The following is a 26,370-nucleotide window of genomic DNA, read 5'->3' on the forward strand; positions in this document are numbered from 1 at the left end:
GTACTCAACCTACTAGACTACGTTGGTATTCTGTGATTGAAGGGGCGATGTATAGTGGTTTATCGCATAATGGCAGGCTGTTAAAGTTTTCAAATCAAAGCATACCGCCCTTTGGTACAGTCAACACGAGTACCTTACCCCAGCGCCTGACCATGTCACGCCATATCTGTGGTTCTTGATAATGGTAACTTTGGTGTTTTGTCTTACTTTTTTTGAACCCCTTTGATCTCATCTCATCACCACCCATTGTTGATGCTACTCATTCCAATCTTTTTCCTGATGCAATCGAGGCCGGAATTAAGCGCATTGAGATCTTTCCACGAATTGCCGGTCATCTTGGCTTTCCTGGGATGGTTTCTGGATGGTACTTTGCGATTGCTGCTATCCAGCATGCAGTGAATATTCCATGCTTGTAGTCTGCTTTTGATTAGAGCTGTAGGTCTTTTCTGGAGCATGCATATTGTGGGTAAGGATGTTAGATTCTCCCGCCGATCCAAATGAGTTGTACTGTGGCGGTACTAGGCCAAGATTATATATAGTATGTGGGCCACCAGTAAGAGCGTGACACAGTCTGGGTAGGCAAAGAGACCTATACTATATGTAGTATAGCGTCCGTTGGCAATGTTTTGAAAGGACTGGTATTTCTTTTCCATTAATTATGAATATGTAGAGTGATCCGAAGAAGCGCCTAATTGTGATTTTCAATGTCTATATACAAACCTTTTGTCTGCCACTCCGGAAGACTGAACCCAAGCCCCAGACCTGGGATAAATTTTCTCAAAGGACTCGGTTTGATGAGCGTGTATGCAGAGTGATGTGATGCACGCATCATATCACATTGAAGCCGGTGGTTGAATGCCGTTTATTTGGTCGGGATGATCGCAGAACACCGTTGCGCAGATCCAGGGGCCTTGTGCGCGGGGTAACAAGGTACCTTTCTATCTACGGCAAAAGGCGGAGCAAGCTTTGATCAGATATGACATGAGCCAATCCGCGTATGTATTTTACCGATCCATTAGTACTTGGGAGCTGTATGGTAGACAAGCCATAAAAGGCCGACTACCTCCGGCAGTGTATGCGTTGCTTCAAGCTGTAATCGTGTCCAGAGGTCAGCCGCGATGCATTTCCTTTCTACTGCCGTGGTCCTTGGTGCCTCATTGGTATCAAAGTCATATGCAGCAATCGGTCCTGATTGTACCAATGGTCCCCTGAGTACCAATGCAATTTGCGATGTCAATGCGCCTCCTCATGAGAGGGCAGCGGCTCTAGTCGCAGCTATGGAACCGCAAGAAAAGCTAGATAACCTCGTCAGGTATGCAAGTTCCCGAAACCGTCCAAATAATTCTTCTAACAGATTTAGTAAATCCAAAGGTGTGTCGAGATTAGGTCTTCCAGCGTATAACTGGTGGGGCGAAGCTCTACACGGTGTAGCTGGAGCGCCAGGAATCAAATTCGTCGAACCTTATAAAAACGCTACTTCGTTTCCTATGCCAATCCTTATGTCGGCAGCTTTTGATGATGATCTCATTTTCAAAATTGCCAACATTATCGGGAACGAGGCCCGAGCCTTCGGAAATGGTGGAGTCGCTCCTATGGACTATTGGACCCCTGACATCAATCCCGTCCGCGATATACGATGGGGCCGAGCCAGTGAATCACCCGGAGAGGACATTCGACGAATAAAAGGGTACACCAAGGCTCTGCTTGCTGGCCTCGAAGGTGACCAAGCCCAAAGGAAGATCATTGCAACATGCAAACACTATGTGGGTTACGACATGGAAGCTTGGGGAGGATACGATCGACACAACTTCAGTGCAAAGATCACCATGCAAGACCTCGCAGAGTACTACATGCCGCCATTCCAGCAATGTGCGCGTGACTCGAAGGTCGGGTCATTCATGTGCAGCTACAATGCAGTCAACGGTGTTCCAACATGCGCTGACACCTACGTTCTTCAAACAATCCTGAGGGACCACTGGAACTGGACAGATAGCAATAACTACATTACTAGCGATTGCGAAGCCGTTGCGGATATCTCTGAGAACCACAAATATGTCGAAACCCTTGCGCAAGGCACCGCACTTGCTTTTGCCAAGGGTATGGATCTTAGCTGTGAATACAGTGGATCGTCAGATATCCCAGGAGCTTGGTCACAAGGTCTTCTGAATCTTTCTGTTATCGACAAAGCATTGACTCGACAATATGAAGGCTTAGTCCATGCCGGCTACTTTGATGGCGCGAAGGCGACTTACGCAAACTTGAGTTATAATGACATCAACACACCCGAAGCACGACAGCTATCCTTGCAAGTTACCTCTGAAGGTTTGGTCATGCTAAAGAACGATCACACACTTCCATTGCCTCTCACGAAGGGATCAAAGGTGGCTATGATAGGTTTCTGGGCCAACGACTCTTCCAAACTCCAGGGCATCTACAGCGGTCCACCTCCTTACCGGCACTCTCCAGTATTCGCTGGTGAACAAATGGGATTAGATATGGCCATAGCCTGGGGCCCAATGATTCAGAACTCAAGTGTGCCCGACAACTGGACTACCAACGCGCTCGACGCGGCCGAGAAGTCCGACTATATTCTCTACTTTGGTGGTCAAGACTGGACAGTGGCGCAAGAAGGCTACGATCGCACTACAATCAGTTTTCCTCAAGTGCAAATCGACCTTCTTGCCAAACTGGCTAAACTTGGCAAGCCGCTTGTTGTCATCACGCTTGGTGATATGACTGATCACTCCCCTCTCTTGTCCATGGAAGGCATCAACTCAATTATCTGGGCGAATTGGCCTGGCCAAGATGGCGGTCCAGCGATACTAAACGTGATTTCCGGTGTGCATGCTCCTGCAGGTCGTTTGCCAATAACGGAATACCCGGCAGATTATGTCAAGCTCTCTATGCTTGACATGAACTTGCGACCACATGCCGAGAGCCCTGGCCGTACTTATCGCTGGTTCAATGAGTCTGTTCAGCCATTTGGCTTCGGTCTACATTACACTACTTTTGAGGCTGGTTTTGCTAGCGAAGAAGGTCTAACCTACGATATCCAGGAAACCTTGGATAGCTGTACACAGCAGTACAAGGATTTGTGTGAGGTTGCACCACTGGAGGTCACCGTGGCAAACAAGGGTAACCGAACATCGGATTTCGTCGCTCTCGCTTTCATCAAGGGCGAGGTTGGACCTAAGCCATACCCACTAAAGACTCTGATTACGTACGGGAGGCTCAGAGATATCCATGGGGGCGCGAAGAAGTCGGCGTCACTTCCGCTTACACTTGGAGAATTGGCCAGAGTGGATCAATCAGGCAACACCGTTATCTATCCCGGCGAATACACCCTGCTCCTTGACGAGCCTACTCAGGCTGAGCTGAAATTGACTATTACGGGCGAGGAGACAATTCTGGACAAATGGCCCCAGCCGCCAAACGGAGGCAATCGGACCGTGCTTTGAGCCCTTTGTGGTGGAATGCAGGGAGTTTGATTGTAGATAATGTACGCACGAAAAATAGATCAAACTGTGACATTGACTGCTCGATCTACTCACATGTGAATGGAAATCTTTTGTAAATGTTGAGGCAGAAACTTCTTACAGTCATAAAATGACTGGAAGTAGACGTAGTGTTACTGTCGAGAAAAAGCCATTTTCAAATCCATATTCCTTCACTCCTCCATAGCACACATCACCATTTTTGTTTCCAAAGATACACCCCCCAAAGCTGCAATGAACTTTCCCATCTCCTTCAAATCTTTCAAAATCGTTGGTGCATTCCCTTTTAGTTCCTATTAACATGACGTCGCGATTTCACGTTAGCGTGCGCGGGGTACAATACTACATTTCCTATTTGCATCCTCTCCCCGGATAAAAGTCAAAGCTTCTCCTCACATGTACCCGAGACGGAGTTGTATCCTTGCAATAAACTCTTGTCGTTCTGATGATCGCTACTTGAAGCTGTTATGGTTAAGCCAGGCGATGCAACCCAAGACTGAGACTGTACGCATCGCGATCAATTTCTCCGTGGCCCGACGCCATGATGCTGCTTCATTCTAGGCCAAGCAGCATGCATCGTCATGTCCACCGGGTATTTAATTAAAGTCTATGAAGTATCCGCTTGTAGACGTGCATCAATTGAATCTTCAACGACAGAAGGCCATCATGACAGCCACTTCACTTTTGTTCGCAGCGTCGCTGCTCACACATCGGGTTGCTGCAAAACTTGCGCGTTCTCCAACACCTCCTATGGGATGGAACTCGTACAATACCTGGAATTGCCTCCCCGATGAAGAAAAGATCCATGAGAGTGCTCGAGGACTCGTGGATCTAGGGTTTCAAAGTGTTGGCTACAACTTTGTGACGGTTGACTGCGGCTGGAATTCAAAAGATCGAGACTATAATGGGAAGCTCCAATGGAATAAGACTCTCTTTCCATCTGGTGGCAAGGCTCTTGGTGATTTTCTCCATGACCTTGGGCTTGACTTTGGTCTCTACTCTGGAGCTGGCTACCTACAATGCGGATCTGAAGCACTGCCTGCAAGTCTGGGCTTCGAGCAATTGGATGCAGAGAGCTTTGCAGAATGGGGCGGGGATAGCCTAAAGTGAAAAAACTCGCTCTCTCCCTCCAGAGTAACAGCTGACAACAATCAGATACGACAATTGCTACTCTACATCAAATACGACTATGGTTGATTCAAGCTCTGCTGAGGCCCAATCGCCCGCTCGTTTCCAACACATGGCGGCTGAGCTAGATGCTGTCAACCGCGATATCCAGTATTACGTTTGCCAATGGGGAATTGGAACTAACGTTGGTGACTGGGCCGCCGACATTGGAACTACGTGGAGAATGAGCAATGACATCTATAACGCCTGGCGCAGCATCTGGCGAATTACGAACCAGATTGTGCCGTACTTTAGACATACAACTACCGGTGCCTTTGCTGACATGGACATGTTGATGTATGTATCTTGTTCAGATCTCGAGAAATTAGCTAATGAAAATAGTGTTGGCCTTAAAGCACTTTCCGAAGAGGAAGAGCGCTTCCACTTCGGCATGTGGGCAATCAACAAGTCGCCTCTGATCATGGGCGCAGCTCTTGACCCGAAGCGCCTCGGCCAATCCTCGATAGACATCATGACAAACAAAGAGGTGATTGCGATCAACCAAGATCCACTGGTTAAGCCAGCAAAATTGATCCAACGCAACACTGAAAGCGAATGGGATGTATGGCTAGGTGAGCTTTCAGGCTCAAAACAAGTTCTGGGTGTTGCAAACTGGAGAAACGACTCTCAGACTGTCGAGTTGAATTTGGCCTCGCTTGGTATTGCATCGGCTAATGCACGCGACGTCTGGGCTGCGAAGGACCTGGGTGCTGTTTCTGGCTCCCAAACTCTCGATCTTGCTGGTCACGAATTACGCCTATGGGTACTATCTGATGTGGAGGCAGCCGCTCCGCTACGTTCTAGCGCATATCATTCAGCTGCTGATGCATCTCTCTCTGGGCCAGCACAAGTAGTATCCTGTGCAGAGGGTGCCTGCTTGCCGACAGGATCAAAGGTCGGGTACATCGATCGCAGCGCTGGTGTGACCTTTTCCAACGTCAGTGCTGTTTCCGCCGGCAAGAAACTCCTGAGTGTCGACTTCGTCAACTATGAATACGCGTTCACTACCGCATGGGATTGGGGTGACAATGCGCGAAACATGACAGTAGCTGTGAACGGTAAAAAGGCGAAGAGGTGGGCCTTCCCACTCTCCGGTGGGAACTGGCAAGAGAGTTTTGGTCTGAACATTGAAGTTGACGGGTTTACGGAGGGTAATGCAAACACAGTAGAGTTCAGAGGCTATGGAGACAGGTTTGCTCCAGACTTGGTTGGCTTCAAGGTCCTTGAGTAGCTCACAGGCTTTTGTTGATTAGTGGAATTTAGACCATAGCTTGAGGTTTTTTGTTGAACTGAAATATTCATAAGCCTAATAACATTTCTATTTACCCTAGTTTGAACCGGAATTTTTCTTGCCATACCCTGCACAACGGTGGGCGCCGATCCCATCCTGAAAGAGCTGTGGGGGACCCCGCATCCGGGAAACTGGTGGTGCCATTGCGGGTCAAAGGCCACCGAACATCTGCCATCTGTCATGAACACCAAATTACATCCTTCGCTCTGTACGCATGGACGACAAGAACAAGTATGCAGCTAGTATCGCATACATCGACGCCGCTCACAACAGGTTGGGTGGTAAAGCAAGGCGATCATTCCTCCACTAGCCCCTTTCTACCCGCGCACGACGCTCCAACCGAGATACATCGTGACCTTCTCAAGAACGGGAAAATCAAGGATCCCTTCATTGACCTCAATGAGCTTTCAGTACGCTGGGTCGGAGACGAGACATGGACATATCGTACCACATTCGCCGCACCTCAACGTTATGGCAAAGCTGGTGTGACTTCCAAACTTCAATTCGAAGGATTGGATACATTTGCCTCCGTGTATCTGAATGACATCTTCATCCTCCAATCAGATAACATGTTTGAGGTGCATTGGGTTGACGTTACAGGGAAGCTGAAAGACCTAGACAATGCACTGGAAATTGTCTTTCATTCTGCGCGAAAGAGGGGCCTGGAACTTGTCAAGGAACATAAAGACCATCGGTACATTGTACACCAGACGGAGATATCGCGTGGCCCGGTTCGTAAAGCACAGTATCATTGGGGATGGGATTGGGGCCCCATACTGATGACGTGTGGGATTTGGAAACCGATATCGCTGGAGACGTGGACCAGTGAATTGTCAAATCTGGACATCCATTACGATCTTTCACATGACTTGGATTCTGCTTCGATTATAGCTAGGGTCGAATGGGAAGGCCCCGTTAATTCACTGACTTTCACTATTACGAAGAAAGGGAGCAGTATTATCGAATGGAGCGATACCATAAATCTTCGGTCTGGAGATCGCTGTGGGACTGCGAGTGCATCTGGTATCATGAAAGATATCGAGCTCTGGTGGCCGCGAGGCTATGGCGATCAGAATATGTACACTGTCCAAGCAGAAGCTTACGCACAGTCTGAGACGTCCGAATCTCAGAGAGTTCACTCTGTCTCAAAAGACTTTGGTTTTCGTCGCGCTGAGCTCGTTCAAGAGCCGGATAAAGATGGCCAATCCTTCTACTTCCGCGTTAACGGTATTGACATCTTCTGTGGCGGTTCATGCTGGATACCCGCAGACTCCTTCTTGACACGTCTCACGCCTTCCGACTATCACGCGTGGGTAAAGCTCGCGGCCGATGGAAATCAAACAATGCTTCGCGTATGGGGTGGTGGTATTTATGAAGCCCATGCGCTGTACTCTGCAGCTGACGAGCTGGGCGTGCTAGTATGGCAAGACTTTATGTTTGCCTGTGCAAACTACCCAGCACACAGAGAATATTTGAAGAGTGTAGAAGCCGAAGCCAGACAAAATGTCCAACAATTACGAAGGCATCCAAGCATCGTCGTCTGGGCAGGAAACAACGAAGACTACCAAATCGTAGAGCGCTATGGACTCGACTACGATCCTGACAACAAAGACCCCGAGTCCTGGCTCCAAACAAACTTCCCGGCACGCTATATCTATGAGCATCTCCTCCCAAAAATAGTATCACAAGAATCTCCAAACACACCCTACCACCCCAGCTCCCCCTTCGGCAACGGCCGCTCCACTGTCCTAAAAGTCGATCCCACAATTGGCGACGTTCACCAATGGAACGTCTGGCACGGCACAATGGAACCATACCAACGCCTCCCCGAGCTCGGCGGTCGTTTCGTCTCCGAATTTGGCATGGAAGCCTATCCGCACATATCTACAATCGAGAAATGGGTTACGCGGCCAGAAGACCGCTACCCGGGCTCCATGGCCATGGACTTCCGCAATAAAGCGATTGGACATGAGCGACGCTTGATAAGCTATGTTGCTGAGAACTTTCGCGTTAGATATGATCTGAAGAGATTCGCGCATCTGACGCAGGTCATGCAGGCCGATGCTATGTCGTGGGCGTACAAGTCCTGGCGTCGTGATTGGGGATCGCGCGGTAATCGTAAGTGTGGGGGTGTGCTGGTTTGGCAACTTAACGATTGCTGGCCGACCATGTCGTGGGCTGTTGTCGACTACGATCGCGTCCCTAAACCGGCGTATTATGCTATCAAACGTGCCATGCAGCCTGTTGCTATTGGTGTGCAGCGCAAGGTTAAGAGCTGGACAACGCGGCCGGCGGATGACCTGTGGCAGCGGGATACGGGACATATCGATATGCGCAAGTTGCGGCAGGAGGTCGAGTATGAAGTTTGGATTGCTAATGGCACGGTGAAAGAGGTGGACGGGAATGTGAGGATTAGGTATGTATCGGTCAAAACGGGGGCGAAAGTGGGACAGGAATTGAAGCGAGATGTTCACATTGCTGCCAATGGGACTACCGAGGTTATCAAGATTCATATAATGGGTGTGGACATCTCAAAGCACCCGGATGATTTTGATTTTACGACCACTGACCCTTTCGTTATTGAGGCAACGCTACATATAGACGGTCAATGTGTTGCAAAGGATATATCTTGGCCGGAACCGATCAAATATCTTTCTTTTGAAGATCGAGGGATCAAGGTGGAGTATTCTAAAGATTTGACTGTGGCTTTTGTATCGTCTTCAAAGCCAGTAAAGGGCTTTGTGTTTAACGAGAGAAAGGGCGTACGATTAAGCGACAATGGCTTTGATGTCATACCAGGAGAGACGCACGAAGTGCAAGTAGACGGCGTCGCGGCTAATGAGTTAGAATGGAGTTACATTGAGATGTAGCACCTTTCTAAGCATACTAGATAATGCGCTACTTATGCACTGTCTTAATACGTTTCGCCCTGGCCTAGACTTAGAATAGAGAAGCATAGCCTACCTCCTCATCACATACATCTAATCAACGCAAGATTGTAAGGTTCTTGGCTTAAAAAGTGCAATGCCAAAGATAGTGTCAGACGTAGCAAGATCAAATTCTGTACAGTTCTAATATCTACCAGAATGTTCATATCTGCTTACGGATCGAATAAATGCTCTTACTTCAGTCTAAACATCACTAAAAAAGATATCGCCAAAGCATCTGGGCAGGATCTCTGAGCGCAGTTCAGAAAAGCAGAACCCGGATGCTAAGGCCCACACTCCGATTCTGTAGTCGCGCATCGAGATCTCCATCGACGAGCTGTACCAAGGGGAATTCAGCCAGTTACAGAGAGGCTTAACCATAGCAGTTCGCTTAAAAGAATTGATTGGAATACAGCCTATCATCAAATCATCAGTGACCTTAGCTCCAGGTTCAGAAAAAGGAATGTATACCATTATAATTTACCCAGCAAGGCCTTCCCTAAATAAAGAATATTAGCATGAAGACATATGAAGAGTGCTTCGTCTTACAGAGGTGCATCGCCGGGCTGTCCCTTCGCCATTATCGTTTACGCAGAGTCCATGAAGAGCGCTATCGTAAATTTTCGGATCGTTGGCAAAGTCTGGATCATCCCAGTTTTTGCAGTTCTATACATGGCTGATTAGTCGTGATGTACCGAGAGAAAGACGAATTATTGAAAAGTACCTAGTTGCTTTTCGCAGCTGTCAAAGACAGCAAGGGAATGATTGCAGCGAGAATTGGAAGACGCATGTTGATTAAGGAATACAGGGTTGATCTAGACAACGAATGTTGCAAAGAAGAATGATTTAAAGATGAGTTATGAGAATAGGGACACTAGTCAAGCATAAAGGCTAGGTAAATGTACTTTGCCTATATTCGTGTTTTACCCACATAAGTAGCTTTATTTGAACCCATGGATCCTCAGAACAAGGAGAGTCGAACTAGCCACAAGATTTGTTCATACTTACTTCTGGAGATTTTCGCCTAGACTGACCAAAATAAAGACTTTACTAACACTAGGAACGCGTTCTGGTTGGCATAGAGCTCTTTTGCTACCTTGTCATCATCAGTAGGGCATGATACATTTGTGGGCGTGATATACGGTTTGTTAGAACGTTATCTGGTATATCCTGAAGCCTTTTGGCTATCCTATACTCATTTCAGACCTCGGTGCTTCTTCCTTATCTAATGAGGCGATCGGTCATGATGTTTCACCGCTTTGGAGCCAAGTATATAAATTCGGTATGCTAGCTCTTACGAGACCTTTCATAAAACCTATTAATGACAAATTCGGTTATTAATAATTATACTAGCGCTGGGACCAGACTAATGACTAGGTGACCAAGCCGGTGATATTGCAAGGAGCTCGCTGTGGCGAGCAATGGCCGAAGTAGTGCTAGCGTGATTTTTAATGCTAGGCTGTCTAAATGCTCGTCCACAACGGAACACAACGGACTATAAAGAGCACTCCAATCGAACACGCTTGTGAATTTTCATTTCATCCATGCGTATCTGTAACATTGTGACATCTTGACTTGATCCGTCTCGCACGCTTTGTGTATTGAGCATACGTACACACCTAGCACTGCCCTAGAAAGTTACCGCTCCCATAAATCGTCTTGAAAGCCCTAATCTTCATCGTCCGAATCCAGAACCTTGTCACTGGTCTTCCAGAACGCAGTCGGCCCAGCTGGTCCGTGCACGTCAAAGTCTTTGTCAAACCACGTTCCGACAACGCCTCGTGGACAGCGCAATCCGCCTACTTGAATACCATCACTACGCCATCTCTCTTCACTGCTTACATGCGTCAGTGATACTCAGCGTAGGGGCGCATGAATAACAATGTAAACGTACCCTTCAAAAATTGAAATCGTCTGCCACCTCACTTCGCCCTCAGGGGTCAAGCTCACAGTGCCGCGGATGCCAGAGATCGCATTAGGATCCCATCGAACATCTATGGATCTTGATGTCCCTTTGAAGCGCACCACAGGGAGTGCAGGGTTGTCTGATGGGCCTGGTGCGGTAACATCGGTAATTCGCAAATCCATCTGTATATAACGAATGGCTTCATCTGCATGAAGTGGTGCTCTTGGCTGGTCAGCGGGAACTCTTCTTGCATCCGTTTCGAAATTGTAGTGGTATAGATCGGTGTAATCCAGGAAGCAAATAACCTAAAATTTATCAGCAAGTTGTCAACACTATCACTTTGTGCATGACATACTCGGGACCAAGTTCCTTGGACTCTGTACGGATCTTTCATATCGAGCGGGAGTTCCGGTTCCTGTAGCAGCGCTATGTAATTTGATGGACCGATGCCCACATTGCCTTCTATATCTGGAATGATACCCTCTAGGGAGTCTAGCCATGGTAGCTGGAGTCGGCTGCTTAGCGTTTGAAGGGAAAAGAATGAGTTGTATCCAAGCACGATCATGATGCTTTCGATCATTTCCCAATCCACTCGCATGCTTCCATCTTTGCGGAAAGGGCCCCATTTGTTCTTATCAGTGTAGTTTCTTAAATCGTATACGCGTGATCGGGCATACGGTTGAGTGAAAAGTACATTTTTCCTTCTGGCTTTAGATTGAGGGAAGCCCTTGGAATTGGGGAAACCGAATAAGCTATGCAGTTTTGCGCTCAGCTGACGGCCTTCTTCATCCTCAGCTGGTTTCTGTGTTGATGTTCCTGCCCGACTGAAATGCGATGAGCGACACATGAAAGCATCGTGGTTTTGGGTGATGTTTTCGAAAAGTTCTTTGAGCAAGGTTCTGTTGTGACTATTGCCGAGGTTGTCGCACGACATGGTGGCGATAAGACTTTCCACTGTCGATGCGACGAAAGTAAACTCTTCCCGCTGCGAACGTTAGATAGAGAAATGATGCAAAAGGCACGGTTCCTACTTTAAGGTCGTTATCGGCTGATAATAACATCTTCTGACATCTGACTAGCCTTTGCAGTTCTTCAACCCATGCCGGCTCTGGATCTGTCGGTCTTCTCCGGCGAGGATCATCCTAACATATAGTCAGAATCTTTCAATCACTAGAATCTTGCTGGTTCCTCCATACAAAGTGTTTGAGGTAAAGAGTCTTATATATTCGCGTATTTTCCCTGATGAAGCTATTGAAGCCTTTGGACGTCTGCGCACAAGCCGCCACATCTTCAGGATTGATTTCTTCAAGGATCTGGAGGAGAACGTCGTAGCACAAGTCAAGTAGTTTTGTCATCTTTGCGGACACTGTGCCAGAGCTTTGAGTAACAACCGAGTGTGGGAACGACGGAGATCGTCAGCTAAATCAATGGTCAGGATGTACGAATGGTGACTATGTGGGGTTCGGAGTTAGCGGAGTTATTGCCGGAGAGTACAGTAAATGGCAAATAGGCGCCTTCGCAGAAACGACGGGTATGCCAATGACATGCGTTAAGCACATTCGATTCGAATGGAAAGACGCAATGCTTCTGTGTCACATAAGAAAAAAATTCACTTTCATGTATGGTAAGGCCGCGGCCAGCATCACTAAAGCCACTAGCATAGCAATTAATCAGCAGGTTTCGCTAGCGCGCCGATGTCATCAAATTCATCGCGCTGTCATATCACACACCCTCAGTTTGAAGCATACGCAGGAACGTCTCCAACAAAGTGAACTCGGGTTCATCGGTTTTACTTTTAGCATGATATCATTCCATCGATGAGCTATCACCATTTGCAAACATACCACTATGAGCCATATCCGCTAGGCCAAGCACATAGAACTTCATCACGAGAATACAAATCGCAAGTATCATGCAAACTGAAAAACGCTAAGATTGTACTGAGGGGTATCAAAATCTACAAAAAAACATTACCATTCCAACCGGTCATCGCATGTCAGCCGTACATCATGTCTATCATCTCCCTTCCACACATCGCCACCTTTGTTGGTGCTGGCGATGATGCGCCTGAGGTCGCTGATCATACCTCCTGGGCCAGAAGCAAAGACATCGGTTCCTCCTCGTACTGTTCCAGCAACAAATTCGCGCACGATCGCGTCAAGGTTGGGTCGTGCCTGGACGTGGTTCAGGCCGAGATCCGATTTCGACACGCCGTGGACCGATAGGGCGGAAGAAGCGTCCTGGGTAGAACCATCTGAGCTCAAAGCGGGGTTGATTTCTTTGCTGCAGTCTGTTATGCCGACCTTTTCCGATGTGGCGGGTGGTGGGATGTCTACTTCCTCAGAGGCGCGCGTGACATAGATGTGAATGCTGGTGCGCAAGTTGCGGCACTTGCGCTTCAAGATGGCGAGTTCGGGTGCGACCCAGTCTATGTCGCTTCTCCTGCGGATGGCCCATACAAGAGACATGTGACGATCGGGGTGTTGCTGTTGAGAAGCGAGATCGAGAAGAACCGGGATAACGTATGCTATACCAGTTCCACCAGCAATGCAGAGGATGTTGGAGTTAGGGGCGAGGCTATTCATCGTACGCTCGCCATATGGGCCAGTCATGACAACCGAAATGCGGGCATCAGCCATCAATCCTTCGTGTGACTCCTCGCGGTCCTTGACGTGAGCGATGCGCTTCATAGCTAGCTGGGCGATCTTCTTGGTCTCACCCTTCCTTGCGCGGAAAATGTACGAGTGCCTCTGGCTGTCGGCACCAAAAACTGGGAGACTGACTGGAGTGAATGGATGGCTTTGCCAGATGCTGCTATCTGGGAAGGTAAGGTAGAAATGCTGACCGACAGACCAAGCGTCTTGAGGGTGATCGAAGTCCAAGCGCACGATATCGCCATTGACCTCGTCCTTGAAGAGAGAGACAGTCGAGGAAGCTGAGCGGAAACCCATGTGGCCGGAAGGTAGGAAGTTGTAGTGTAACAGAGCCGACCTGGCAAGTCGGATACCACGATCGATGAACCAGACAATGAGTCCAGGCAAAAGGAAGACCTTAAGCTGCTGCCAGTGGCCCCAGCATGCTCCAATGTAAATCATAGCCAGAACATAGTGGGCCTTGCGGAAAAATTCGTAACCAGTGAGTTTGATTCCCCATGGTGTGGAGAGCAGGACAAGCAATGTCAAGATGATCATCGCAACCAAACCCCAAATCATGTATTCCTGCACAATCCAGTTCTTGGCAACATATGGTTGGGGCTGGTAAAGACGGATCTCGACGATGCACCAGGCGATGGTGTGAAGGGACGACTGGAGGAAGATGATGTATCCGAGCCAGCGATGGAGGAAGTTGAAGCTTTGATATGGCAGACCGGTGACAAGCGACAGAATAGACTCACGGCTCGCGAGCATAACCGACAAAGGTGTGAGAGCATACGCCAAAACGCCAATGCGATCAGACCAAGGACCGAGAGTACTGCGAGTTTGTGTAAGACCGGGAGGATTGGTAACGCCGGGAAACTTTTTCGCGGGAGTGTTCCAGTGGTTATAGATCATGCCGACGAAGGAAAAGACGATGAGGTAACCGGTCAGGACTGTCAGAGTCAGGACCTGAGTGCGAGTGACTCGACCGAAAATTGGCCTGGCGGCATCTGGGAGGAGGTATTGTCGCGAGTACGATGCAATTGCTTTTTGGAATCGTTCGAGTGCGCTGCGTTTTTGTGGTACTCCTTCTCCCACTTCGGCCGGGAGCTGTACACCCGAGGGTTGCGAACGCGCAAAGTGTCGTCCGACACCCCAGATCACCAGGATGCCGCCAATGATGGACCACATGATACCGCTGTAGAGCATGGAGAGATCATGGGCATGGTAGACGAGGTCGAGATAGGTACAATCGTCTGGCACGTTGGTGCAAGGAACCGCGCGGTCGGCATATCCCCAATGGTGTTCTACGGACGATGCCGCGCTCATGTTCTGGATATGGCGCGGGGCCAGCATGTTGACGTCCATGTTTGCTGGCGCGCTGGGAACAAGGAAAGGCGACAGACAAACAGCGGATGCAAAGATTGTGTGAGGCTCTTTGCTGTTTCCGGAGAGTCGGTGGAATGGTTATATCTATATAAATGTGGCGAACCGGAGGCGGTAGATAGTGAGCACGTTTCATCGGTAAGTCGAGCACAAAGCCAAGCTTCTAGATGAAGACAAGATATTTAGAGCCGTCTTAAAGGCATGGGTATCTCGCTAGTGCGAGAGCGTTTGAGCAAATAACCCCACAGTTTCGGGAGACTATCTGCAAAGGTTGAGCCCAAGACGGGACCAGACGACGACCCTGCGGATCGAACATGGCTGGATCAAGAACCCTATGAATATCGCGTCACCCGCTGGGTCTGGCTCTGCAGACTAGCATCGAAGGCCAGTTGCTAAAGCCTCTATTCAATCCTTGGGATTCCCTCGCACAGTTCCTTTGCGAATTCACGTTTTTCAGTCTCAACTTTCGCCGTGCGAGATTCTACACCCATTGCGCATCGCCCATCATGATGTCCCACGAAATGTCCGGCATGGCTGGCAACAAAACTTGCGTCACTGAGGTATGTGAAATCCATCTTCAAAATCGCAAATGCGAGAAGAAAAATGATAATGGCAGAAAATTGCAAAATGCTAACATTTCCTAGATGCTGTGGAACTGGCGCGTCGAGGACGCATGCTTTCTCTCCTCCTCATGGCACATTACGAACAACGGAATGATGGCCGCCAGCTGCGTAGGCGCCGCTCTTCTTGTCGTCTGTCTCGAATTCCTTCGCCGCGTTAGCCACGAATACGATGCCTTTCTCCTGCGCCAATTCCAAAGACAACTCCACGTCCAGCAAGCGGCACTAGCGGCTGCCATGCCCGCCAACTGCTGCGACGGCCCCACGTCCACCCTCGGACTTCAGCACGCGACCTTCCGTGCCACCGCATTGCAACAACTTGTTCGCTCCATCATCCACGGCGTCACGCTCGGTCTGGCCTACATTGTCATGTTGTTGGTTATGCACTTCAATGGCTACATTTTCATCTCTATTATCTTGGGCGCTGGATTGGGCAAGTTCTTGTGCGATTGGCTCGTGGTCAGGATACCGTACAACACGCCAGAACAGAAGGAGGAGAGGCATGGGTCGATTAGTGCGGCTGGGCCCACGGGCTGCTGTGCGTAGAAAAGTGGGGTCTGGGCAGTATGAAGCGTGGAGTGATTGAATAGATACCCTTTTTTGATGATAGCAATGGATAGCAAATGAACTAGTTTAAATTTTTAGCACTATGCAGGCCCGAAAACGTGAAAGTCACGCTCAAGACATGTCTCATGATGAACTTTGGCTCACCGAAAGTGTAAAAAACCTCAAGATAAGCTTGTCAACTACGTTGTTTTGGGCTTTTTCTGTCCGCTAAACGTTGCCAAGAATGAAGCATACATACACAATCGGGAACAGGGCCGGACTAGAACTTGACCCTCCCCCCCAAAATGTGCTCGCTTGGCAGATCCCTTGGCGTTTCCATGTCCCTGGGGGCGGGGCACGTGGGTCAAATAAACTCCACAATGGCGTTGTTGGGACCGGTCAATTCACCTCTTTTGCGCACATTGTGGCGACGGAGCCAAGATGCGTGGCCCTCCTTCTCGGTCACCTGCAGTCCGAGGGAGCGGTTGGTGTGACATTGTTGGAATCATTTATGTAATGCTTGATTGGCCACTACACCATGACTTGCTTCTGGGTCGTCAGTAAAATGTAACGTGGGCTTAAAGTGATGACTGGGCTCGACTCATGTTGTGTGTACTGCGAGCATGATACGAGTCGCGTTAAGGGCCTGGAAAAAAGATATGTGTTGTATTCAGTGGCGAGGATGAAATAGACCGCAGTATTGCAATGACACATTCACACACTAGGTCTTACGTTTTCATCTATTTTCAGAACATGATTCAGGAAAACCAAATATGGTTGTAAAGGGACCGGACCGGTGCCGAGCCTCTGCCGGTAGTCTAATCTATACCGGTATCTCCGGCCGGAGGATATGGTTGTAATGCAAAGGCATTATGAATATTAGGGCAAACAATCTTTGTGTCAACATGTCAACACAACATGCAGCATGGCAAGACTATGCGAGAACGATCCTTCAGGTTACTTGCTCACCAACATGAGATACCAACACATCACTGATGAACATAAAACAACACGTGAAAATTCATTCATTCCCAACTAGTGGCAACACACTAGTACGATCCAGCCAAAAAATAAAAAGGTCATCAAAATCGCCAAGCAAAGTGATAGACTCAGCCAACGCCTAGACATACCCTGACTACTCCAAAAGGGCTCGAACTCCCTCAGCCGTCTTCGCAAATGTAGCTAACTGGAAGACCAAGAAAACCCCGCTCCCGCACCTACTTCGCATGCACACTCCAGAGCTTCAAAGCGTTTCCGCACAACTTCTTGAGCGCCTGCGTATCCCTGTTCAGTCGCGGGTTGGTCGGCAGAGTGTTAATCTTGGTAACACACGTCTCGATTTGCATCCTATAATTACCAGCGTCCATGTCTCCGAGAAAGCCTTCTTCGCCGTTGGCTAGCCCAATCAGCTCCTTGAGGCATTCGGAGGCCTGGCGGCGGTGGATGCCCACGACAGTGTTGTTCCTAATCAAGTCTTGGACTTCGCTCTCGAAGTAGAGGTTTTCGGTTGCAATGTATTGCAGAACTGCAGTTCGGGCTGCGTGAGCTGGTAATAGGTTGGTCTCGGGGATGGGGTTTGGAGGGACGTTTTGAGCAGTGTCAGAACTCGTTTCTCGGGTGCTGTTCGACTTCTCGGAGGTCGCAGCAATGAGTTTCGCGAAGCCACTACCTGTAGATCCGGGCTCTCTATTTTGTTCTTGCTTGACACTTTGAGCAGTCGCGGGAAGAAGCTTGGAGAAACCACTGCCAGCAGGTGCTGATGCAGCGCCAATGACTGAAAGTCCTTCAGATGGAGAGGACTTCGCTGCAGGGACAATTTGCTGTGGGGTAAAATTCGAGGTATTGTTAAAATTTAGTTTGGGAGCAAGTGGGTCCTGGAAAGGCGTCGGATTGTTGAGCGCTGTGCAAATGACCTGGATCCCCTGCATCATATCAATAGCCTCAGGCGGAAGATGAGGCTCGCCCCGCAGAAACTCGAAAACAGCCACAAGACCCTCCATTGGCCACACGCTTTTCAGCTTTTCAGCACCAACCTCTTCCAGTGGTATCTCTCTGTTGAATTTCTGGAGCAGGGTATGGATGGGAAGAAGGACTTGATGGGTCATGTCTTGCATGACGTTGGCCGCCTCATACAGGCCACCAGCCATTAGAGCAGCCTCGATATATCCGATACCCATAACTAGATCACGGCCATAGAGAGCTAGCTGTTCCAAGCGATTAATGTATAGTTGGCGGTAGTGATCAAGGAGAGTCTGTATTTTAAATCTCCTGACCTCTTCTTCATGGGCTTGGCGCTTTCGCTCCTCCTCCTGCCGACGCATCTGGACCTTGTAGGCTTCCCACTGGTCAAGTATACTATTAGTAATTTTTCGCTGGTTGTGTTCGGCAATAACAGGATCAATAGGGTTGTGGCCGGAAGGGAGCAGCTGGAACTTCATTCGCTCTGCACCAAGAACATTTGTAAGCCGTTCCTGAACATAAGCATGGCTCTCTTTATATGTTTGGTTTTCATAAAAGGACATGTCTTGAGCGAGCTTTAGTTCGGGAGCCGGCGAATTCACTGGTTGGGGATGCGAAGATTCGGTCTCATCCTCTTGTCCATGAAGGCGAAACCCCTGAGCCCTCTGTGCTCGATGTTGATCTATACGCTTCTTGGTTGTCAACATATGCCTTTGTTGCTGTCGCAAAGCTCTGCAGTTTGCTGTCCTGATCTTGCTTTCCTTCTCCAAGACGACGGCCCCCTTATCATTCTGCCAATTTGCCATTTGAGAATAGTTTGTACCCATAATATTTCCGGTAGCTACAACAGGTACAGCCATACTAGGAACAGCCACGTTAGAGGCAACCACGGTAGGGGCAACTAAGGTAGGGTAAGACATAGCAGGGGTAGCCACGTAATATTCTGCCGCAGTAGGCGTAGTGATCGCAGGAAAGGTTGCTAAAGTAGAAGTAACAACAGGAGCAGTGGTCACAGTCGGCGTAGTCTCATCGGACTTGGGCATACCGTGTTCATCCAAGTCTATTTTTGCGAATATCTCTGCATGCCGCGCGAATAATGCCTAAAAGAATGATTAACAAAGATCTAGAATGTTAGGGGAGGATGCTGAATACTTCTATAACGCTGTTTCTATGCTTTACCTGCTTCTTAGGTTTGAACATACCAGTCAGGCGATCGGCGTTCATACGGACGGCCTCTAAAATGTGTTCCATGATAGAGTCTTAGGATCGAAACAAGTAATTTGATTGTGATGGTGAAGCAGTGGATGAAGAGAAAATATGTATGTTTTAGCGAGAGTGAGACTTCGAAACGTGAAAAGTCTAGTTGATAGTAAGAATTTCGAGTTCGACCCCTTGCTTGAGAATTCTGTTTTCATCAAGGTGGCACAGATTGGTTAGAGGGGGTATTTTCTGAGCTGAGAAGGCATAGAAAAGTAATTGGCAGGAGTGGTTTACAGTGTCCAAGTAGTCAAAAGCGCGTGTTTGTGTACAAGAAACTTGTTTGAAACACAATGAAAGTTTTTCACTAGTCCGCTAGAATGATCAAGAGTGAACAGGAAGGCTTGTTGTCAAAGTAAACGGTTTGTTTGAACGAGTGAATCGGTAGATCAGAGTTCGGGAAGTCGGCTTGATACCTAACATCCCCCCTATCTACAGGAGACTCTGGCGAGCGGGAAAGTATTCAGTCTCAAGTGCCTACTCTCACAGTTCCACAGTATGTCTATACATAATTCAGAGCAAGTTATTCTTTAAGATGATATCTCCAAAATCTAACTTTACAATAGGAAAAATACGCGTGCATTTCGTACTATCGATCATTTCTTACTGGCCATATTAACACCGCAACAGTTTTATACTCTTGTTAGAACATATTTAGGTACCATTCTTCTACAGCTCGGAGGTTCTAGGATATAGCTAAATATACAAAAGGATTTCTCTCAGCTGTAGAGGCTATAGCGATAAGGAGAAATGGTGTCCGAATTCATTCGCACTGGCAGGCGAGGACACGCCCAGAAATGCTGGCTGTAGCAAACTTACTTATGTGAATCAGTAGTACTCCTGACAAGGCAGTTTTTGACTTCATGCTAGTTTCTGTCGGAGATACTGTACTACCATGGCGGCCTCGTGACCCTCGCCGCTGAGACTTTGAAATCGCGATCGTCTGCGTCGTGTCCATACTGTGTAGAGTACGATGCCGCTTCCCTCTTATTGGTCGGATTCTGGACCGGAGAGGGCAATCATAGAGAAGAGCGGCGATAGATGAGAACTACCCTGCGACTGGTCGCACCGGTAAGTAGGACGTCATTCAGACTGCTCTTCGAATGCGAACAGGTCGTGTATTCTAGGGCTGTCGTTCAACACTAACCAGATTGCAAGGGACTCGCTATACGAGTGCACTGGAGCCGAAGATCTTCAGCAGTCTTGTGAGAGTAGCCTGATACATGCGTGTGTGAAGTGTTCTTGCATGAATTTTCAGCGACGTTATTCGCTACTTCATCTAGCTACCTGCAGCATGCTAATCGTAGAAGAAAACAGCAATCAGCAAAACCCCTGCTGGTTGTTGCATGGCATAAATTCCTCAATCAGGTAGTCTACGCGATATGCTTGAGAATCGAGGAGAAGTCCAGTTTAGTTGATGGTATGATTACAAAAAAGAGAAGCTTGGTTAGCTCATTCTGTATTCTAGGCGCACGTATCCGGTGTAATAGCAACCATGCGGCCGTAATTTATCGTAGAGAACTAGATGTGAGTCCTCGTAAGAAGCTAAGGTACATTATCGATAATAATTATCGAAAATTTCCCCCGTAACAAAAGGGTGATACTTGCTCGAAGTCGAGATACCTCGCTTATTTTCTGGTTCAGGGGTGGATTTGCTGCACAGCATGTGCAGATAATGTTGAATGCGTAAGAAGTTTTCACCTTGTACGCAAATCATCCCTAAACGGCAAATGCAAGACAAGATTATGTAGCCGAACATGATGGCAACATTTGATGATAGCAACCCAGTAGTATGTATCTTTTTTGATGAGCACAGAAGTGATATTTGGTGCATGAATTTCGCGATGCAACGAAGATGAACCAGCAAAGGAAATCACTGGGCGTGTAGAAACTAGGGCAGCAGAAGTCCTACAATTGTCGCATATAAGTCTCATCATAGTTTTTAGATACAAAGCCGCTATGGGAAAGAAGCATCTCAAGCACATTTTCTTTCCACGTCTACAAAGCTTTTAGCATCTGGAAAGCATACCTCGTGCGGTGTAGACTACGTTCGCATTCGTTCTGAGAGCATCTCGTGGACAGGCACATATCATGACGAGAGACCTTGTGGGAAAGATGCTGAAGACCTCAGATGCCCAAACCTAGAGTTGTTCATTATCGTCGGGTATCCATGCGAGTAATCAAGACCTGAATGTCCTGCAAATACACTCAATTAATGAGAGTGTAAACAGTAGCAACGCGAGAAGAAGCATGAGAGGTCAACCAGGCAGCATCAACTGACCTTCCCAAGCAGGCGACGCAAGACCCATCTCAGTCCAAGATACTCAGGGGTTATCTGGCCGCCCCATCCAGCACTGCCCCGGAACCAGACGACCCGATTCTCTCAAGGATCAAAGTTCCAATCTAAAAAAGGATCCGCCAAGACGGCACCCCGATACCGAGCAGACCAAACAAAAGGTGGATGCAAAAGGAGATGCAGCTTCCCCCAAAGGTCTGGAACAAACAAGGACCCAAACTAATAGTAGCATCTGCAAGGCACACATCCACCCATCAGCCCCGTGGGCGGCAACGCGGAAAGCCGTTGAAAGCAAATCACTCGTATTCGCACATCCGCGGTACGGATCGAACTGCACGTTCCCGATCACCGCCAGCATAAACCTCCCTCTCGCAATCTCCAAGATCACAAAGAAAAAAAGGAACTGTGGCGTTTAAGCCCCCCATCTAAGCCACACCCGCCCTCTCGCACCTGCACTCAACATCCACGATTCATTCCTACTCACAGAGCAGCCGCGTCACCATCCTCAACCCCCCCCCTTTCTTTTGCCCCAGAATCCTCCACCAAAAAAAAGCCGATCAAATGGAGACGAACGCGCAAGCCGATACAAGACACGGTGCATGAACAAGTCCTAGTGTGGCTGTTTTTGTGGCGCGTACATTCTTGGCATCGTGCCGTCATGCCGTGTTGGCAGCATCGCGCTTTACCCAACCGGGTTAGACCAGCATACCGCCAACCAACAATTGGGGGCAGCCGCCTTGAATATGCCAGCATGTGGGTATGAAAAATAAAGGGCTAGAGAGGAAAGAAAATCGGGGGGGGGAGGAGCGGAGCCCATGCATCTTTGTCGTGTGCTTTGCCTTGTTTTCAAAGGGAGTGAATACATCATGCACTTGATTTCCTTTACTCTCGTAGGGCCGACTCGGCTAGTTCTTCGTTCGTTCTTTTGATACTACTTCCTTCTTTTTTCTTTTTTCTACCCTGCATTCTTTTGAGTGAGAGAAGAGTTGGTTCGGTACTTTGTTACGGCCCTGCATCTCCGATCTCGACCTCTTTTTGCTACATGGTGGTATAGTCAAGGTCGTTGCTACTATCCCGTAAACGCCTTATCGTCACTCGTTTCCCCCCTCCTATCACCAGTAAGAAACAAAGAAAGAGAAGAAGAAAAAGGAGCCGTTGTTATCATCATAATCCATAATACCTACATACAACAACAACCGGCAATCATGAGACTCGGTCTTGCCTCGACCCTCCTCGCCCTCAGCGGCAGCAGCCTTGTCCTCGCTCAAAAACGCTGCGATGCACCATACCCCTCCGTCTACTGCAACACGACCTCTATCCTCGCCTTTAATTCAGATGCCTGCAAGCCCTTCCACATCTTCGTCGTGCGCGGCTCCGACGAACCGTATCCCGGGCGTCTGGGTAACCTAACACAGCAAGTCTGTAGCGCGATCGGCGGCACCGCTAAGTGCGGATACGAGGACGTCGAGTACCCCGCGAAGAGCTCCGCATGGTCCAAGACGTCATGGTGTGATTCCGCTACCAAAGGCGCGAAGAACGGGCAGCAGCAGATGCGCGCGTACAGCGAGAAATGTCCGGACAGCAAGTTGATCGTTCTGGGTTTCTCGCAGGGCGGATCCGTAGCGCAGGATATGCTGGGTGGAGGCGGCGGGCCGACGTTTGAATGTGAGCAAGGTGATAATCCGGGGTTGGATGCTAGTGTTGCTCCTGGTGCGAATGGTACGACTTTTCACCCAAATATCACAATCTCCCCCCCCCCCCCCAAAAAAAAATAAAACATTTACATGCAACTAACGCTACGGGTAAAAAAAAATAGTCGTCGCAGCAGTAACCTTTGGCGCCGTCTCCCGCTCCCGCAACCAAAACTTCACAGTCGGCGGCGGAAAGGACTTTGACGGTACCCGCGCGCGCACACCCGAGCAACTCGCAAACCTGACGCAATATTCTGATGTCCTCCTCGACTACTGCCACTACGGCGACCCCATCTGCGCCGTGGGGTCGGAGCCGCAAGACGTAACCGAGCACCTCAACTACTTTATCAAGCACAATGCCGAAGTGACAAAGTGGGTTGCGGGCATGGCCAAGGCGAGTACCGGTGATGTGAGTGTTCGACCCAGCAAGCCCGTTGTTGTGCAGGCGGCGCCCTCGTCGACGGCGTTGTCGTCGTCGACGCAGAGTGTGGCGGCGAAACCGATCAAGACTGAGGCGCCGACGACGACTTCGACGGCGGTGCTTGCTCCTGCGGTTTTGCCGAGTGTTACTGACGGAGCCGCTGCGGCTGAACAGACTGGTGTCGCGAATGCTGCGACCGGTACGGTCAGGGTTGTGCTGGGGTATTTGACCGTGTTGGGAGCCGTGGTTGTCATGTTGGTTTGATCAACTTGCACTACTACTACGCTTGCTCACGCAACCCGGCCAAAATTTCTCCCCATTCCATTTATACCCTGCATATACGTACGCATCTTGCATTTTCCTCGCCTCCTTATCCATTCGAAGAAATAAAAGAGGAGAAGACTTGCGTCCAAGCAGCGGCGTTTTTGACACTGTACGGAATTTCTTTTGTTGCTTCGAAAGAGTTGGAAACTTATTAAATCACTTTTGTATATATGATTTGTACGACTATTTCTAATTTCTTATCCTTTCAGCCCTGGAATATAAAGTTTCATCCAGATTTATACAAGTCCGAAAGTGAACAATGTTTACAACAGACCAATAGTTCGTTGCTTCATCTTCCTCACGTCGACGTTCTCCCATAGGGCAGTGCTAAAGAGAGTAATGCAGTAGACGCACACGGCCGCAATAAGCATGTACCGTTGTGTCTGGCCATAGCTGAGGTTGATAGCATCGCGAGTCGGGCTGCCAACCGGGTAACTAGCCTGAACCTGCATGTCGCCGTAGATGTTCTTGAAGTTACTCATAGCATCTGCTGGTAGATTGGCCTGGAGACGAACAGGGAAGACACCGGTCCAGATTGCGCCGGCAATGGTAGATCCAATCGCACTTCCAATCGCGATAATCATTGCCTCGACGGCAAGGAGAGCAGGGAAATCCTGCTGTTTAGAGACGGCCATGAGCGTCGTTTGTTCCGAGATAACCAACACACCGCCACCAAAGGCAATGAAGATCATGCACATGACAATGTATCCGATGTTCTCATCAGGCTGGCGGAACTTGATCATCAAACCGACGCCCAGCATAGTCAGGGGGACACCAAAGAACATGGAGTAAATCTTTAGTTTACCGTAGTACCTCAGCGCCACACCGTACAGAATGCAAATGAAGCAGCTGCCCATTGTGTAAATGTTCGCAATCCAGGTAGCGTGAACTTCAGTCTGGTTGAAGAGGACGATGAGCAGCGAGTAAAAGTACGAGTCCCAGCAGTACCAACCGATATACAGCGAGGCAGCCATTGTGTATGTGAAGATGACGGTACGGTTCTTGAGCAGCGGCCATGGGATAAAAGTAACTGTAGCACCATACTTTTCCCACATGCCAAAGGCAACAACAAGCAGCGCACCGAAGATGATGAAGCAGATGATTAGAGGTGACTTCCAACCTTCAGCCTGGTATGAGTAGATGTTGAAGGCGAGGAGGAAGAGCGAGAGCCCAGCAGCTAGAATCAAGAGGCCGATGGCGTCGAATTCGCGGAGGTAATAGTGAAGTGTTTGGACAAAGTTTCCGCGGCTTGGGCGAGGAGTGATGAGGCCTTGGCGACGTGCTTTCCCTTCGTAGACAACAAAGAGAATGATAAGAGGAGACACGACAATGGGGGAGAGGATGGCGAAAATGCCAAAGGCCCAGCGCCATCCGATACCGCCGTCAGCCGTGATACCGTTGATACCGTATCCGTAGACCCAAGTGGTGATGAGCCAAGGAGAGGAAGCGTAGGAGATGAAGAGACCTCGGTTCTTCAGCTTGGAGGTGTCAGCAATGAAGACGGTGATGAAGAAGTTGATGCTGTTGGAGCCGACGTAGAAGAAGGTTTGGGCGGCGCAGTAGGCTTTTACGTTGTTGCAGCTTGCCATCAGAATGAGGCCGATTACGTAGATGAAGACGCCTAGGGATAGACCGAAGGGTCGGCCCCAGATGTTGAGGATCTTGGCGTAAGGGAGCTTCCAGATACCGCTGACGATGGAGGAAATGACGGTTGTCAGGGCTGTCAGGGAGTGCTCGTTGAAGCTGCTAGTGACGTAGGGCGAGAGGGTGCTCGAGGTGCTTGATACATAGGCAGTGAAGAATTGGATGAACCACATGCTAGGATGCGTTAGTGGAGTCCAGTTGTAATGGTTCTCGTGCTGGCAGCGTGGACTTACAAGATGTATGCGAGGATCAAGTCCCTCTTCTTCCAAATGAGGGAGGCAGCCTGAACTGCCTGTACTCCGTGCTCAGCAGTGGTATCGACCTTGTTCAATTCCTCGTCGGAATTCTGGCTTAGCGAAGATCCCCTTGGAGTGCCCAGCTTCTCATCAGGACAAGCAGCCTCCATGCTGGTATGACCCTGAACGGAAGCTGGGACATCGGCAATATCTCTATTGTCAGTGTTGGGTGAAGTGTTTGCAGAGAGGATAGCACTGCTGGTCAGTCCCTTGAAGTTGAATCCCATCTTGACAATGGATGGTGCAAACGCACACTTAGAGCAAAGATGAGGGGATGGAGAGATTGGTCAAACAAGCATTCGCCTGAGCTGCAGGCTCATATAGCCAGCAGCGCTCCACGGGGGGTCCACAGAAGAACCTTGCCTCGGGGTGGGTAACCATGAGCGGGTCATGGGTGTGTAGCCTCAGGCCACGCACGGGAAGAGCAATTGGTGTGAGGGTGAACATGGATTCAAGCAGTTAGTGGGATACTAGTGAAGCTTAACCTTGCCCTTGGGAGGTGAATGTCC

General features: G+C 49.0%; 8 protein-coding genes across 8 annotated transcripts; 4 read left to right on the forward strand and 4 right to left on the reverse strand.

The window, feature by feature from the left end:
- Nucleotides 1–1,118: 1,118 nt before the first annotated feature.
- On the forward strand, nt 1,119–3,532 carry PSV08DRAFT_198860 (glycoside hydrolase; the record flags this gene model as incomplete). The annotated part of the gene is made up of 2 exons (XM_014224001.1): nt 1,119–1,312; nt 1,361–3,532. 2 exons carry the CDS (start codon nt 1,119–1,121, stop codon nt 3,456–3,458), a joined length of 2,292 nt encoding a protein of 763 aa, XP_014079476.1. The 3' UTR covers nt 3,459–3,532.
- A 628-nt stretch (nt 3,533–4,160) lies between these two features.
- On the forward strand, nt 4,161–8,822 carry PSV08DRAFT_219597 (carbohydrate-binding module family 35 protein; the record flags this gene model as incomplete). The annotated part of the gene is made up of 5 exons (XM_014224002.1): nt 4,161–4,600; nt 4,650–4,958; nt 5,004–5,868; nt 6,058–6,160; nt 6,226–8,822. 5 exons carry the CDS (start codon nt 4,161–4,163, stop codon nt 8,820–8,822), a joined length of 4,314 nt encoding a protein of 1,437 aa, XP_014079477.1.
- Nucleotides 8,823–10,389: 1,567 nt separating this feature from the next.
- PSV08DRAFT_198866 (uncharacterized protein) lies at nt 10,390–12,180 on the reverse strand. Its single transcript, XM_014224003.2, has 5 exons — nt 11,982–12,180; nt 11,817–11,927; nt 11,141–11,770; nt 10,774–11,090; nt 10,390–10,713 (listed from the first exon to the last, which is right to left on the reverse strand). Exons 1-5 carry the CDS (start codon nt 12,138–12,140, stop codon nt 10,548–10,550), a joined length of 1,383 nt encoding a protein of 460 aa, XP_014079478.1. The 5' UTR covers nt 12,141–12,180; the 3' UTR covers nt 10,390–10,547.
- Nucleotides 12,181–12,586: 406 nt separating this feature from the next.
- On the reverse strand, nt 12,587–15,382 carry PSV08DRAFT_408554 (ferric reductase like transmembrane component-domain-containing protein; the record flags this gene model as incomplete). Its single annotated transcript, XM_014224004.2, has 2 exons — nt 12,587–14,802; nt 15,237–15,382. 2 exons carry the CDS (start codon nt 15,380–15,382, stop codon nt 12,756–12,758), a joined length of 2,193 nt encoding a protein of 730 aa, XP_014079479.2. The 3' UTR covers nt 12,587–12,755.
- A 357-nt stretch (nt 15,383–15,739) lies between these two features.
- PSV08DRAFT_282860 (uncharacterized protein) lies at nt 15,740–16,074 on the forward strand. The gene has a single exon (XM_014224005.2). The coding sequence runs from the start codon at nt 15,797–15,799 to the stop codon at nt 15,971–15,973; it is 177 nt and encodes a 58-aa protein (XP_014079480.2). The 5' UTR covers nt 15,740–15,796; the 3' UTR covers nt 15,974–16,074.
- A 1,116-nt stretch (nt 16,075–17,190) lies between these two features.
- PSV08DRAFT_360709 (uncharacterized protein) lies at nt 17,191–19,183 on the reverse strand (the record flags this gene model as incomplete). Its single annotated transcript, XM_014224006.1, has 2 exons — nt 17,191–19,032; nt 19,112–19,183. The coding sequence occupies 2 exons, from the start codon at nt 19,181–19,183 to the stop codon at nt 17,191–17,193; spliced, it is 1,914 nt and encodes a 637-aa protein (XP_014079481.1).
- A 3,507-nt stretch (nt 19,184–22,690) lies between these two features.
- Nucleotides 22,691–23,861, forward strand: PSV08DRAFT_349578 (carbohydrate esterase; the record flags this gene model as incomplete). Its single annotated transcript, XM_014224007.1, has 2 exons — nt 22,691–23,204; nt 23,302–23,861. The coding sequence occupies 2 exons, from the start codon at nt 22,691–22,693 to the stop codon at nt 23,859–23,861; spliced, it is 1,074 nt and encodes a 357-aa protein (XP_014079482.1).
- A 156-nt stretch (nt 23,862–24,017) lies between these two features.
- On the reverse strand, nt 24,018–26,139 carry PSV08DRAFT_34096 (major facilitator superfamily domain-containing protein). Its single transcript, XM_014224008.2, has 2 exons — nt 25,799–26,139; nt 24,018–25,739 (listed from the first exon to the last, which is right to left on the reverse strand). Exons 1-2 carry the CDS (start codon nt 26,086–26,088, stop codon nt 24,185–24,187), a joined length of 1,845 nt encoding a protein of 614 aa, XP_014079483.1. The 5' UTR covers nt 26,089–26,139; the 3' UTR covers nt 24,018–24,184.
- Between the last annotated feature and the right edge of the window lie 231 nt (nt 26,140–26,370).

The sequence above is a fragment of the Bipolaris maydis genome (genome assembly GCF_028858645.1).
Source record: "Bipolaris maydis strain C4 unplaced genomic scaffold PSV08scaffold_4, whole genome shotgun sequence".
Lineage (NCBI taxonomy): Eukaryota > Fungi > Ascomycota > Dothideomycetes > Pleosporales > Pleosporaceae > Bipolaris > Bipolaris maydis.